At 51.1% G+C, this 14,459-nt stretch overlaps 1 protein-coding gene across 1 annotated transcript in view; it reads left to right on the forward strand.

Moving 5' to 3' along the window:
- Positions 1–2,736, forward strand: part of CLDN16 (claudin 16) — an 8,004-nt gene extending 5,268 nt beyond the window's left edge. The window contains 3 exon segments of the mRNA XM_019532541.1: positions 903–981; positions 983–1,044; positions 2,432–2,736. Coding sequence (XP_019388086.1) covers positions 903–981; positions 983–1,044; positions 2,432–2,736 — 446 coding nt within the window.
- The last annotated feature ends 11,723 nt before the right edge of the window (positions 2,737–14,459 follow it).

Genomic DNA, 14,459 nt, shown 5'->3' on the forward strand with positions numbered 1-14,459 from the left:
TTGCGGTTGTTTTTTCGTCATTGCGGTTTAGCCATGCAGTTTCCTATTCTTAACAATGTAAGCGGCATGTCTGCTATTTTTATCATTGTTTAAAGGTCAGAAGTTCAGTATTTTCATCTAAGGGTCAGAAAGTGATTACTGATTTTTTTGCAAAAATCTTGTTGGTCTAACAAAATATTATCTCTACGACGAGTCCCGATTGCCTTTTCCTCTAGACCAGTACAGCTACAACCTGAATATTGGATATATAAAAGAGCTGAAGGATAACTATAAGCCTGCCTATGCAGTTGCCATCCTCCAAGGTGCACATAGCAGCGTATGGGTGAAATCTAAGAGAATAATGTGGCTGTTTAGAAAAATAGGCTGATTTTGGCATAAGGAATTTAAGTATTTCACCTTAAGGTGCTCTCAGCTGAGCTCTCCAAAAACCTCTCTCCTCTGTCTGAATATTGCTGCCAAGTGGCAGAGATCCCCTGGGATAGGATTTCATTCAGTACAGTCCGGCCTCAATTTACATGGCGGTTACGTTTTCGAAAAAACACCGCGCAAACAGAAATCGCCTAAAAAGATACGCAGTTAGTTGGCCGTGCATAACTGAAATCATGCCAAAAAAAATACTGTGTAAATTGAGGCCTGACTGTACTGCACTCCATCCCCGCTGTGTAAAAGTGAATCCGCACCATGTACAAAAAAGAAAGGGTTACAATGAATTGACTGAAACTGTGCAAAAAATACCGTATACATCAAGGACTGACTGTACCCCTGTCATACCCTGCTCCCTTATTTTCAAGGAGCCAGGTTTTCACTCCAGGAAAGGGCTGCTGGTGAAACCTGGTGCTCCATCACCTCCGATTTCTTGCTGTCTTTTCCTTGCGCCGTCCCGTCCTGCTCCTGCGCTGCAGTGAAGCTGGTGCTGACCCGGGCCATGATGATCACAGCCGACATTTTGGCAGGATTCGGATTCACCTTCCTGCTGCTGGGTCAAGTTCCTCACCGACGAGCCCAACATCAAGCTGGTGTCGGGGGTTACGCTGCTCACGGCAGGCGTGTGCCCAAGGCAGCCGTGCAGCCACGGACGGCGTTAAGGACAGCGGAGGTGCATGCAGGCCTTCCCTGGGATTCGCAAGAGAGCAGGTGCGCGGGGAGCACGGTGGGAAGGGTGCTCCAGCGCTCTTTACAGGAGACGCAGGTGTGGTGCCCGGCTGTGCCACACTTCATCCTAGACGTGTCCCTCAGCCTCCTCGCATCTCATTGCCTTACCTCTAGCGTTGGAACAGCAGCGCTTCCCTCCCTCCCAGCTGAGAAAGACATTAGAGAGAGTGAAGGGCTGAGTGCAGGGCAACCCACAGAACTACAGAAGAGAGATACCATGTCTAGCCCCTCCGCTTTCTTTACGTGACTTCTACCGATAGCAAAATCTCCCTTTATTTCAGCCTGTCCACACTTGAGTCCCAGCCCAAACATTAAGAGGTTTATGAATATGTAACATGTTTGGAGATCCAGTTTTGGGCAGCCAAGCGGTTGTTAGAATTAAGCTCGGTGCATTTTGAGAACTTTCTGTTGAAAGTTTCCCCTTTTTTCTGGCAAAATTCAGCATTCACTTGAGAAACGTTGCCAGCGTATTGAAGGCAATGCAGCTCTGAGCAGTGTGCGAGCAATGCTGCCAAGCAGAGGGGCAGGGAGACGGAACTGCCAAGTGTGCAACTGTTCCCTCTTTATCAATATGTAAGTACATACTGAGTGTGTATGTGTGTGTGTGTATACATGTATGTGTGCATATATGTATATATATGTGTGATGTGTGTATGTGTGTTATATATGTGTGTGTATATGGGTCTATATATGTTATATGTATATGTGTGTATATATATGTAATGTGTGTATATGTGTCGTGTGTGTATGTATGTGTGCAGGTATACATATGTGTGTGTGTGTGTGTGTGTGTGTATTCCCTCTTTTTACACTGAAATTTTAAAAATTCCCACCAGTCGATGTGTGTATAGCATAGTTGAGAAAGCAAAGCCCTCACATATGAATTTTGCCCTTGAATAATGTGGGGGCACCCTCCAGATGAAGCCAGTGGACACCAAAGGATGCATTGGTCTCAAGCTGCAGCAAGGGAAGTTGAGGTTGGATATTAGGAAAAACCTTCTTGCTGGGAGGCTGGTGAAGCACTGGAGCAGGCTCCCCAGAGAGGCGGTGCAGTCTCCATCCTCGGAGGTGTTGAAGGCCCGACTAGACTAAGTCTTGTCTGGGATGATGTAGCTGGGGCTGGTCCTGCTTGGAGCAGGGAGTTGGATTAGATGGGACCTCCTGGGGTCCTGTCCAACCCCCCTTGTCTTTGACTGAATCAGGAGACAGTAGAGGGCAACTCATGGAAACTTGACGTATTTAACCGTTCTCTCTGGGGACCTTCTCTCCTGTCCTGCAGGCATCCCAGGCCTCCTTGGCTCGGTGCGGTACGCTATTGGTGTGTATGTGGAGCGCTCCTCTCTGGCCTTGCACAATGTGTTTCTTGGTATCCAGTATAAATTTGGCTGGTCCTGCTGGCTTGGAATGGCTGGGTCGCTGGGATGCTTCCTGTCTGGGGCCGTGCTCACCTGCTGCGTGTATCTCTTCAGAGGTAAGAACCCAGGGCAATACTTAAAAGCAAGGAAGATAGGAAGAATGGTCTCTCTGGAGCATTTGCAGGTGCCCAAAGCAGTGGGATTTTCTTTAGGGCCATGTCTGGAGTGAGTTTGGTCTTTGTGACCACTAGATCCTTGCCATCTCTGCTGAGGCTGTCAGGGTTGCCGATCAGCTTCGAACAGGACCGAGGAGGTTCATTCACTGAAGAGCTAGCAGGCACGACTAGTTCTGGGTCACTACTGCTGCAGCGTATAAAAAACAGACCTCTTCTCTCCATCATCATCATCTGAGATGGTGAAACACAACTCAGTGTCTTCAGCTGTGCAATGGGCACTGTGTTTATTAATGCCTGACCTATCTTTGCAAAGTGCTTTGCAGTCCCCAGCTGGAAGCTGAGGAGCAACGATGGCCTACAATGCCTCGTTAATTGGAAGTGTCCCGGTCCTGTGTCTGGTGGGCAAGTTGCAAATGGAAATGAGGCAGCAGAATAGACACTTAGGGGAGCTTTAGACTCTCCATCATGGGAGGTGTTCAAAAAGACGGTGGAGAATCACAGGTTGGGGGTGATCTAGGTGTAACTATGCCTGTATTGTACGATGGGGATTTTCCTGGAGATACATTACAGAGAGTGTTACCCCCACCCTTTTCTGCTACTGTGTCAGGGTCTTTTTAAGTCTTCCCAAAACCAATGGGAGTTGGCTACAGCTAAGGCTGGGGGCTTTGACTAGGTCACACCAAGGCTCTTGCTGGGACTTAAAGCCGGAGGGTCCTGGCTGGAGGGTCTTGCCCCTCTGCTCAGGGTCAAATCGATGCCACATTTGGGGTCAGGAAAGAATTTTACCCCCTGGTCAGATTGGCATGGACTGGGAGGGTTTTACCTTTCTCTGTAGCATGGGTCGTGGCCTCTACCCAGGACCTCTTGAGTATGTATTGACAACATTTTATAGAGGCAGGAGGTTGGCTGCTGTGGTTCCCCTGCAATCAGGACTCGCCGTAGAGATGATGTCTTTTATTAGACCAACAAGATTTTTGCAAAAAAAAAAAAAAAAATTCTTTAATCGTGCTTTACTTGTGGCGGGTTTGGGTGTTTGGTCTGTGTTGTGGGTAGTCTTACATAGATTTAGATGATGGATTTGCCTGGGATGGTTTGCATGGGGCTGATCCTGCATCAGGGAGGGGGTTGGATAAGGGGGCTCCCTTCCAGCCCCATTCCTCTATGACTCCTCTTTCTATCCTTGGCTCTGGGAGGTTTCACTCTTCTCGCTCCCTGAGGAAGATGTTCTCCTGAACTGGCACCACTGTGGCAAACGTGTACCGTCCATCTTCTCAGACAGCCACTGCCCAAATGTGGACACCAGAGTGTGAGGAGCAGAAGAGGGTGAGATAAAGTACTCTGCTCTCAGCTTTCTCTGTACCGTCAGAGCCCGGGACTCTAGTGATTGCAAGACAGATGCTCAGTTCCCACTCAAAGAGATGTGGCAGAAAGAAAAATAATCAACAGCAAGGATGCAACCTCGGAGAATTAAGGACTCCCACTGGGTTGAATACGGAGAGGTGCCAAGCACCTGCTGAGCTAACTCAGTCTGTCAGACTGTGGCTCACAAGGTTTGATGCAAATTAAATCAGCTTCTTACAGGATCAGGCCCTGATATTCTGTATAAAAACCCTCAGACAGTAAGACAAAGCTGGTGTGTGCCTGATAACATGCTGCCAGCCCAGGGAGAAGGGCTTTCGCTAGGAGAAGGAGCTAGTATCTGAAACCTGGGGAGCTGGTCCCTGAGTGCATCCCCTTCATGAGAGCAGCAGTGTGTTCAGGCAGAATAAAAGGGGTTGTATGAAACTCCACCACCGCTGTCAGAGTCTGGAGCCTGTGGATATCCTAGCGGGGAGCACGCTACTAAAGAAGATGCAATCATCCCTGTGACTTGCCAGCCTCGTCCTTCTGCATTTTGCAAGCTTTAAACCGTCCCCTGCAATAAGCTTGGTCTTCAAGATGGGCTGAAACCAGGAGAGGAGCTTTATCTGACCTGGGAAAACAAAGGCACTCTTCATGCCCTGATGCTTTGCAGCTCAAAAATGCTTTAAGAAATGCCGAGAGAAGGAAAAGATGAGCGCAGGAGGAATAAAGCAGGTGTGATTCAGTCGCTGAGCCTGCCGAGAGCAGATGCGAAGGTATGGAAGAGAAAGCAATGCAAGTCACCCTCCAGCTGTTTCTCCGTGAAGGTGTGCACCTGTGAGTGTACATAACAGGGAGAGAAGGCAATACTGCATCCAAAATCATCCTTTTTGCTCCTGTGGTTCAAACCGCTGGAGACCACCTGGTTGCAAAAGAGGTTTAATAACTGCCACAAAAGGGAGGGACTTGAGGCTACACCAAGCACATTTTCACAGCTCAGGCCAGACTGGGCCATTTCACTGGGCTACAAGACCCACGATCCCCTGATCCTAGGACTTAGGACCATAGGGCTAGAGGGGACCTTAGGGACCACCAAGTTCAGCCCCCTGCTCAGATGCAGGAAGTGCTGTTCCCCACATCCCAGACCCACGCCTGCCCAGCCTCTGCTTGGAAACTTCCTGTGGTGGGCCAGTAGGGGGCGCTCCTGCGTTGAGCCGCCCACCTCCCTGCACCCGACCACCTGCCAGGCTCCGAATGCCTCCCTGGGGGCGCCTCACGTCTGGCCGCCCCCTCTCCCAGAGCACACTCGCTAGTCTGGAGGTAACGTGCTGCCACCACCCCGAGAAGGGACTGTCTCGGCCCTGTGTCCTCGGGAAAACACAGGCCTAATGTCCGACGGGTACTCGACCCAGTACAGGCACTTGGGGCACTTCCCCAAGTCAGGGAGCAAAAAGCAAAGTCTCCCTTAGCCGCAGACCTAAGGGGGCTCTTAGGCATAATTTAGACCCACCCCTCAATAAGCCTCCCACACCAGTCAGAAAGGAGAACTTTATTGATTACAAGGGGTAGGGGAAACTAGGGTACAGGATTGAGCAATATCTTAGAAATCCTAAAGAGCAAACAGTGTGGCGGAGGTAGCCTTTTGATCACGCATCCGAGTTACTGCCAGCTAGATATCTAATCCTATTGAGTAGCTCACTCACAAGCATCTTCCAGAGGCCGATGCAATTCCCCTCTGTAAGCTGGCGGTTTCTAGCTTGTGAGTTTGGGGGAGAAAGCCAATTTTAGATGGTCGTGCTCCTCTGTGTCCCCTGGTGCTTCACCTCATGGCCGAAGAGAGAGCCCGCCTCACTTCCCCCCCAGCCTATATAGCCCCCGTGACCTCATTCACCTGGGCCAGTGGAGGTCAGCCCCGGTTGGCTGTCAGCCAACCCATTTGAAATACATCACCTGTTACCGGGCAGATTCCAGCTCCTCAGGTAGAAACCCCCCACCCAGGTCATTGATGCCAGTCCCGTGGGCAGAGGGGGCAGGTTCCCCCCTCCCTCAGGCATGCAGCCAGCTCAGGTTCCCTACAGAGACAGGCGAGGGTGCGGTCCCCTGTGTGCAGGGCCCACCCTCATCAAATGGTTGCAGCCCAGGGATTTTAGTCACAGTGTCACAGGGCAGAGATTTTTGGGGAGAAACCAAGGAGGCTTTCTGCCATGGAGATGCCCCCACGATGGCGGGGGAGCTGGGTTAGCTGCCACACAGGTAAACACTGGAGAAGGTGTGTTCCTCTGGTGCTATCGCCTCTCCAACAAATGCAGATCTGTTTGCTGTCCCGAGACTCATCCAAGGGCAGGGAAAGACCAAGGCAACGCAGGCTGTGCTAGCCTAACCCAATTGAAAGCCCAGACACTGATAGATGATGTTGTTGTAATGTTTGTCCTCCCAACCACCATCCTCATCCTGATGCTCCAAAGACCAAACAAGCTTAAAAAAATGCTTTTTCTCCAAGCCCCTTTTATTTTTCCTGTTGTATTTTGTTAGGCTGGGGACAGTTGCCTTCTCACTATGGATTTTTCTATAACATTTTTAAGTGTGAATAAATGGTTGTATATGCTAAAGGGGCAGTGGGTGTGCATCCAGTGTGTAGCAAATGCTGCCTTAACTCACACTGCATCATCCGGGGTTGTAAAAGTGTGTGGATGCAAAACCAATCTGTAAGAAACAGGGACCGGCGGGATCTAGGCCATTTGGGATGAGAGTGGAATAAAGTTTAACTGTGCAAAGTTCAGTCCAAGGCATCTTCAAGGGACCTCACCATTGCCTCGAGGTGCTGGGGGACAAGTTGCATGGCTGAGGTTAGCGGTCTATAAAAATTGGTCCTATGCCACAATCCTTCCCAATCTGAACCTTGCTTGGTTCGCCTGGTTATTTGATCACTGGTTGGCTTCAGTCTGTGCTACTGTGAGTCTGCTGATGGATTTGATCCTAACAGTAACGTTGATTTGGTTATGGCAGTGCTGGATTTTTCTGAGCTTTGCTGAACTTCCAGTTGGTTAGTTGGGATTGGAATTGGTTTTAATTTGCCCGCGTTAATTTTCAGTGCAATTCATTGAACAAAAAACACAATAAAAGTTTTTTGGTGTTTTTTTTACTTTCAAAACAACACTGAAGCTAGGATGTCAAAAGGTCACTGGATAAGGTCATAGAGGTGTAGGCTTCTTTTGCTCACCTTCCAAATTCAAACCCATGCCCTTCACACCTACTTTTTTTTTGCAGGGGGGTGTCATGTCTCAGGAGCATTATGCCTGTCCTGAGGTTAACACGAATGTGTAGGAAGATGACGCGTGTCTTCGTGGGATATACCGCCCGCAAGAAGGCTGATCTCTCTTGCTGATGGGACAACAGACCCTTATCAAAAAACAGCCTTTCTGTCTGATAGAGCCATTAATTTGTCCGCTCAGGGGTGGCAAGTCATTCTTCAGCATTGGTAGGGCATGCTCAGCCCCCTCTGCTGCTTAGGGACCTTTTGAAGAGTCTTATATTTTGTTTGGGCTCCATCTAATCCAGTGGCGTTCAACCTTTTTTCATTTGCGGACCCCTACAAATTTTCAAATGGAGGTGCAGACCCTTTGAATGGTAAGTGTGGGTGTTATTCACATACTTTTTGATTGAGCCTAGCCATCTTTCGGGGACCCCGTAGACATAGTCTAAAGACCCCCAGAGGCCACAGGATGAAAACCACTGGTCGAATCTATTTCCATTTCCAGGGCACTGCCAGGTTGGACCAGGGTTTGGCTGTTCCTGGGATTTAAGATTTTTTGGTCTGCTTGTGTCATAGTCACTCCTTAAAATGCAGGTGCCTGGTCACCTATTTCCCCTGAACACTGCTGGGCTAATCAAGCAGCCAAGCTGTCTCCTAAGACATCAGGATCCTCTTCTATGGGAATGCCCTTTCTCTCCCTTTCGAGCTCAAGGTCTCAGTCCTCCCAATCAACTGGATCAATCATTTGATGGTTTTTGCCCTTAGCCATTTTCATACCAGGCTTTCATCCCATGCAGGTAACTAAGCCCCAAAACATCTGCCTGGAATAAGAAGAAATAATAGCTCCTAGGAGGGTGGTCAGCAGCGTGCTGGGGACCACGGGTCTCTGTGCTCAGCTCCCCGGATTGATCTCAGGGGCTGAGCCCATTTGCAACGCTCAAGGCAGGAAAGGGGTGAGCAGCAGGAGCCTGGCGCTCAGCCACAAACTTCTTGGAGGAGCTGGACTGGATAAGGGACCCCCCAAGACAGTCTGCTGTGTGTAGACCCTACTTTCCCCTCTGATCAGCACTGGGGAGGCCACTTCTGGAGTCCTGTGTCCAGCTGTGGGCCCCCACTGCAGAAAGGATGTGGACACATTGGAGACAGTCCAGCGGAGGGGAATGGAAATGGTTGTGGGGCTGGGGACAGGACTGGTGAGGAGAGGCTGAGGGAAATGGGCTGATTGAGTCTGGAGAAGAGAAGACCAAGGGGGATTGAATAGCAGCCGTCACCTCCCTGCAGGGGGGCTGCACAGAGGCTGGAGCTGGGCTGGTCTCAGTGGGGGCAGATGACAGGACAAGGAGCAGTGGGCTCAAGCTGCAGCAAGGGAAGTTGAGGTTGGATATTAACTCTTTAACTGGGAAGGTGGTGAAGCACTGGGACAGGTTACCCAGGGAGGCAGTGGAGTCTCCATCCTTGGAGGTTTTGAAGACCCGGGTAGACCAAGCCTTGGCTGGGACAATGCAATTGGGGCTGGTCCCCCTTGAAGCAGGGGCTGGACTAGATGTGACCTCCTGAGGTCCCTTCGACCCTCGTTTTCTAGGATTGTGTGATACTTGGGAATGGTCAAGATGGGCTTAATGAGCAGAGCAGCTCTTCCCCCAGCCCTGCCTAGCAGCAACTGGGGTAAAACTCCAGGCAGGGGTTGGGGGGGAGGGGAAGCCCCTCCAACAGGCTCCTTAACAATAGCTTGGCAAGAAGATCCCATGGGATGGGGAGAAAACTGAGATTATCAGGTCCTTGGGAGGACCAGGAGCCAGTGTCCTATTGGGCCAAGGTGCTGTGACAGCCCCCGAGAGACAGGATGATGGATCAAACCCGTCACACGTACCTTAGGACGGGAAGTGACCTGATGTAGGTCCTTTTGGTAGGTAAAGACCGGTCAGCGGACGCAAATATTGATAGCTGGCAAATCACCTCCCTGATTAGTTTTTCTCCACTCTTTCCAAACAGATATTGATTTCCCATTGCAATGCACACCAGGTCATAGTTTTCTAATAAAATGCTGACACCTGCATGGCCCATTTTCTTCCTGCCATATTTCAGCCTCCCCACCATCTTCATCAGCTTCAGTTAGCCACAGAAATAATGTCCTTTACTCTGATACTTTAGGAAGAAACAATTCACTGATTTGGATGGCTTATTTTATAATATACAGATCCCTTCCTCTCCCCCCCACCCATGTTCATGCAATGTTTGTAGTTGGCTGGGGGGGCCTTGACTAGGAGGTGGAACCAGAAAGTAGGATTTTTCTTAATCAGAGAAATCCTAGAGTCATGGGGCTGGCAGGGAGCTGGTCATGTCCAGTCCAACCCCTGCCTGAGGCAGGATCAGCCCCGTCCACATCCATCATCTAAACTCTACATAAGACTACCATCAGCCCTACCGCAAATGCAAGACATCACACCTAAATCTGCCCCCGGTAAAGCAGGGGAGACAACCCCCACCAAGACTGCACCGTTCTTATTTTATGGGGCCATTTTATGGTGGAAAATTCCTTCCTGACCCCAAATGTGGCAATGGCCTGACTCTGAGCAGAGGAACAAGACCCTCCAGCTAGAAATCGCAGGCTTTAAATCCTAGCATTGGCACAGCCCAGTCCCCATCCCCAGCCTGGGCTCCAGCCAGCAGCCGATGCCTCGGGGGGAGGCTTAAAAGAATACAAAAATAAAATAAAAATAAACCCAACGTGTCACCTGTAGCAGTAAGTGCACTTAATGTTTTAGAAAGAGGAGGAACGAAGCCCACTCTCTGAACTCTGCATCATTTCTAGTCCCTCCTGCAGGCTTTTCCCAGAGGGAGAGGACACTTAAAGTTTTGCTTGGTTAGCAGGGGACCTGCCGTACTGGAGGTAATGTCCCTCCTGGCAGCAAGGAGGAGATGGCAGCCGCGCAAATAGGAACAAGCTCTTGGAAGAGATTTCATCCTAGAGGTAGGAAAGCAATGCTCTGCTGATAACTAGTGCCAGACCCCCTGCCTCTCTTCTGCAAGGCCCAGGAGATGTTGCCATGTGCTTTAGATGTACTTGAATTTTAAGCCTTTCCTTAAGGCTTTCAAGGGATGGGATGGGCAGGGAAGGGAGCAACTATTCGGGCTGAGTTTCTGCCAGGCTGAGACCCAAGCCTTGCAGATTCATAAGCAAAGATGAGGTCATGGCCATTAATAGAACGAGTAAGGGCCAGACTCTTAGCACCTTACTTCTTTAAAGGGGAAAACTACAGGCTTCCTCTGTGCCTGGGGCCCCAGAGGCCTGAGCTCCTCCTGTAACATTTAGAAATAATGGGCAAACGCACAATAATAATGAATCATGACAACCCTTCAGGGTGCTTGTTTGCAAGGCTGTGAATGCAGGCTCTCCTGGCAGGCAGGACCTATTATGCCCATTTTACAGCTTAGCCCATTTTATTGAGTTCAGCCAGATTTACTAAGGGATGTGCTTGGAGGAAAGGGGCATCAGTCACTACTGAGCCTGGGGCTGAGGGGCACGGCCTCTGCATCACAGCTGGAGGCTGCAAGAGAGAGAGAAGCAGGGGAAAACCCTGGTCAAACCTAGTTCATTCTGCTTTCCAGCCTCCGCTCTCCACCCCTGTGTGACAGGAGATTGGGCAAGCTGGGCCTGGTCTCACCCAGTCCACGGCAGCTCTTATAGAGCAGGAAACTGAAGCAGAAACACAAATGTCTTGCCCAAGGCCATAGAAAGCATCAGTGTCAGAGCTGGGGATAGGCTAGAGGGGCTCCTGGGTCCCAGTCCAATGCTCACACCAGCAACCTCATCCCTTTTCAAAGCCTGCTGCACCAGGCAGGCCCCGGAGCTGTGCAGGGGCACACGATCCGGAAACGGGAGCTCGCTGCTCAATTCGCATCTTGGCTTGGACCGAAAAACAGCAATGAAAATATGTCTTACATCCTCTGCGGCTCGGGCTCAGGCTCGGGCTCAAGAAAGCTCCCGGGGGGGCTGGGATTCATGCAGTTAAAGCATAGATGCAGGACAGGGCCCACTCTGCAAAGGGCTTCGTTGCAAGACATCCTGCCCTTTGGGGCTTGAGGAAGCAGCTGCCTAGACCTGCCTGGCAAAGTGGAGCTCCAGGCCTCATGGGCACGTAGCAGGTTTCCTCAAACAAGCCCTCTAGACCGGACCCCAGGCCTTTCAGATGGAGGGAGACCGGAGGAACGAGAGCATCTCCTCTCTGGAGTTTTCTCCCCCTTGCAATCTGCTCATCATCCACGACTGATTTCCCACGCTGGAAACCTCCCCCTGAGATGCCCAGCCCGGGTAGGATATTGCTCCCTTTTGCTTCAGACCCAGAGGGCAGCTGTGGCTTTCCCACGCAGCGCATGACTCTATTATTCACTTCTCGAAGGCAGGGAGGCAGCAAAGGCCGAACAATGCCGCTCTCCGGTTGGTCCCTACTTTCACTCCTGATAGACACCAAGGCAATTAGCCCAGCTCATTATTTACCCACTATCAAGACTTGTTGGCAGTGGATTTGTTTTCTAATGTGATTTGCCATCTCTGCTTCCAGTTAATGCACAGTGTAAATTATGGGGCGAGTGTTGGTTGGAGGGCATAACAGAGTGCTCTCAGCACCATTACGGCCGAAAGGGACGGACTTCTACGCCGATGCATAAAAACAAATGGCTCCTCTTCCCTGGTCACTTCTGGAAACGCACAGCAGACTATTAGACCCTGCCATTCATTAGGATCAGAGTGCCACGTGGGGTTACCGTCAGCACAAAGCAAAGCTACAGCTCTTGCAGGGGTAGGAAGAGTCCCTGGGGAACCAAAGGGACTCCTGTTGCTTGGGGAATGGTGGGAAGGGTCCAGGATGGGTGTAGAAAGGCTCCTGCAGATCAGCTTCTGCAGGGCTAAATACTCTTGTGAGGAAATAGCCCCATTTCGCAGATGGGGAAGCTGAGGCACAGGGAGGCAGCACAACCAAGGACACCCATTGGACCAGTGGCGAAGCCAGCACTAGATCGGAGGTTGCTGAGATCGCTGTCCTGCCCACTACAGCACGCTGCCTCCCTAGATGAGGAGCTCACAGCTTTGCACTGAGCAGGTCACCTATATCCAGCTGGCCGGGGTGGTGCTGGGAGGACTCTCATGCTGTTCGACCCTCAGCACACACCGAGCCCTGCCTGACTGCGCACCAGGCTCGCCTGCTCTCGGGGAGCTCCGTGCACCTGCACCGAATGGCTAATATTCACACCAGCCCCCCCAGCACTCCCAAAATACAGGAGAGGATCCTGACTTGGCTTGGTGTTTGCACGGAGTTGCTCAGTGCCCAGCAGCAGCCGTGCAGGGTTTCTCATCTGCTTCCACACACCCCCACCATCCTCACAGCGCCCAGAGAAGCCGAGCCCAGCACCCTTCACAGGTTTCAGGGCTGACCTGGTTTTCAGGCCCTGAGCCCAGACGAGGCACCTTGCCTCTGAGGTCAGCCGGCGAAGGACAGACAGACAGCCGGGTCCCTACAACCTCAGCTTGGTGGCCAAGCCAGGCTGGGGCAGCTCATGCCTACAACCCCTCTAACCCCATCGCAGCTCTCCTGCAGCTGGGCTCGCTCACCTCAGCAGGCACCATCTGACCCAGCCCAGCCACCTGGGCCACGTCATTCAAGAAGGGCAGCTTGGCCCCAGACTCCTTAGTCCTTAAAGCCTTTGGTCACCTTTTATGGGCCCCTTTTCCTCCAGGGGATGGGAGACAAAAGCACCCCCACGTGAGCCCTTTAGGTGCCCGGCCCTTTCCCATTTGCTCTCGGCTGGAGCTTGCACTTTTGCGGAGCTGCGAAAGGACAGTGCTCGTGTGGGTTGCATGTAGGAGAGCTTCTACAATCTGTGCCTGATGAAGGGTGCCTGTGCCCGAAGCTTGCAATTTGTTTTGCAAATGTCTGGTTGGCCTAATAAAGCATATCACTTCTGCCATGAGTTTTGATTCCTATATGTTGCCACATGCATGTGAATACAGTTAGAAGCTTCTCTCTGGGATGTCTTATGCCTTGCTGTCTGTTCCCCCCATCGCCCCTGCAGATTCACTGGGCTAAGGCTTGCTTTAAATCATGTTATTTAAAGCACACCAGCCTGACACAGCTCAGACTGAAACCCCACTAGGAGCACAGCAAAATGATCCTCAGCTGCCATCAATGCTACATAAAAACATGGACATGGACTGGGTCAGACCCTGGGTCCATCTTGCTCAGTCTCCTGTGTCACTGCCCTCGCCTACGGTGGGTGAACAGACCTGCCTTGAGTCCGTTTTAAACTTTCCACCTGGTAGTTTCATGCTGTGACCCCTTGTTCCTGGTCTGGTGAGAAAGTCTATAATAAATCCCCATTGACTCTTCCCTGTTTTGTGAACCCTTCCCTCTGAAGCATGCCCTTAATGTTGACGGGCACACGACTTCCTCTCTGATTACTCATTATATTACTGGCCCACTGGCTGGGCATTTTGAAGCCTTTTTGGCAAAATTTAGAAGGCTCCTGTCTGAACCTTGGGGCACAGGGACTCCGACTGATGAAGGGTATGAAAGCTTGGGGCTCGTTAGCCGCTCCAGCAATATAATCAGAAGGTGACTTTTGGTGAAATTAAAAAGGCAGGGACATATTTTGAACCAAGCAATTAATAAGCAGCAGACAATCATGTTTTATGCAGCATGTAATGCAGACAACCTGTGGAGCTCCTCACTGCCAGGGGTCATTGCGGCAAATGTGCTGGCTGGCTTACAGGAAACGATGTGTAAATTTAATGCCTGCTCCGAGGCAATGCAAGCTCTGATGACAAATGTCATTTAGGATCGAACTTCAGGGCATAAACCGGAGGGGTGGCGCGGAGGGGGTGACACACTGGGCCTGATCCTGAGAGAACGGGGCCACCTCCAGCTCCTGTTGAGGGCAAGAGGCCGCTCAGGAGCGACACGGTGATAGAGCAGAGAGGCCTGGGGGTGAGCGGGTGGAGGGTGAGAAGAGCTCAGGGCTCCTGAAGCTGTGACTGACCCCGTGAACACCACTAGTGCTGCCTTCCTGGGTCCCGTGCACATGACTTCTTCTTGCTGCTTGTACTCTTACCCCAGGCACAGACGCCGGTTTTGCTACAGCCGTGTTTATGACCTCCTGTACACGAGTCAAGCATTTGAGCAGCTGCTA

Source organism: Crocodylus porosus, unplaced genomic scaffold (assembly GCF_001723895.1).
Source record: "Crocodylus porosus isolate Cpor-Errol unplaced genomic scaffold, CroPor_comp1, whole genome shotgun sequence".
In the NCBI taxonomy this organism is placed as follows: domain Eukaryota; kingdom Metazoa; phylum Chordata; order Crocodylia; family Crocodylidae; genus Crocodylus; species Crocodylus porosus.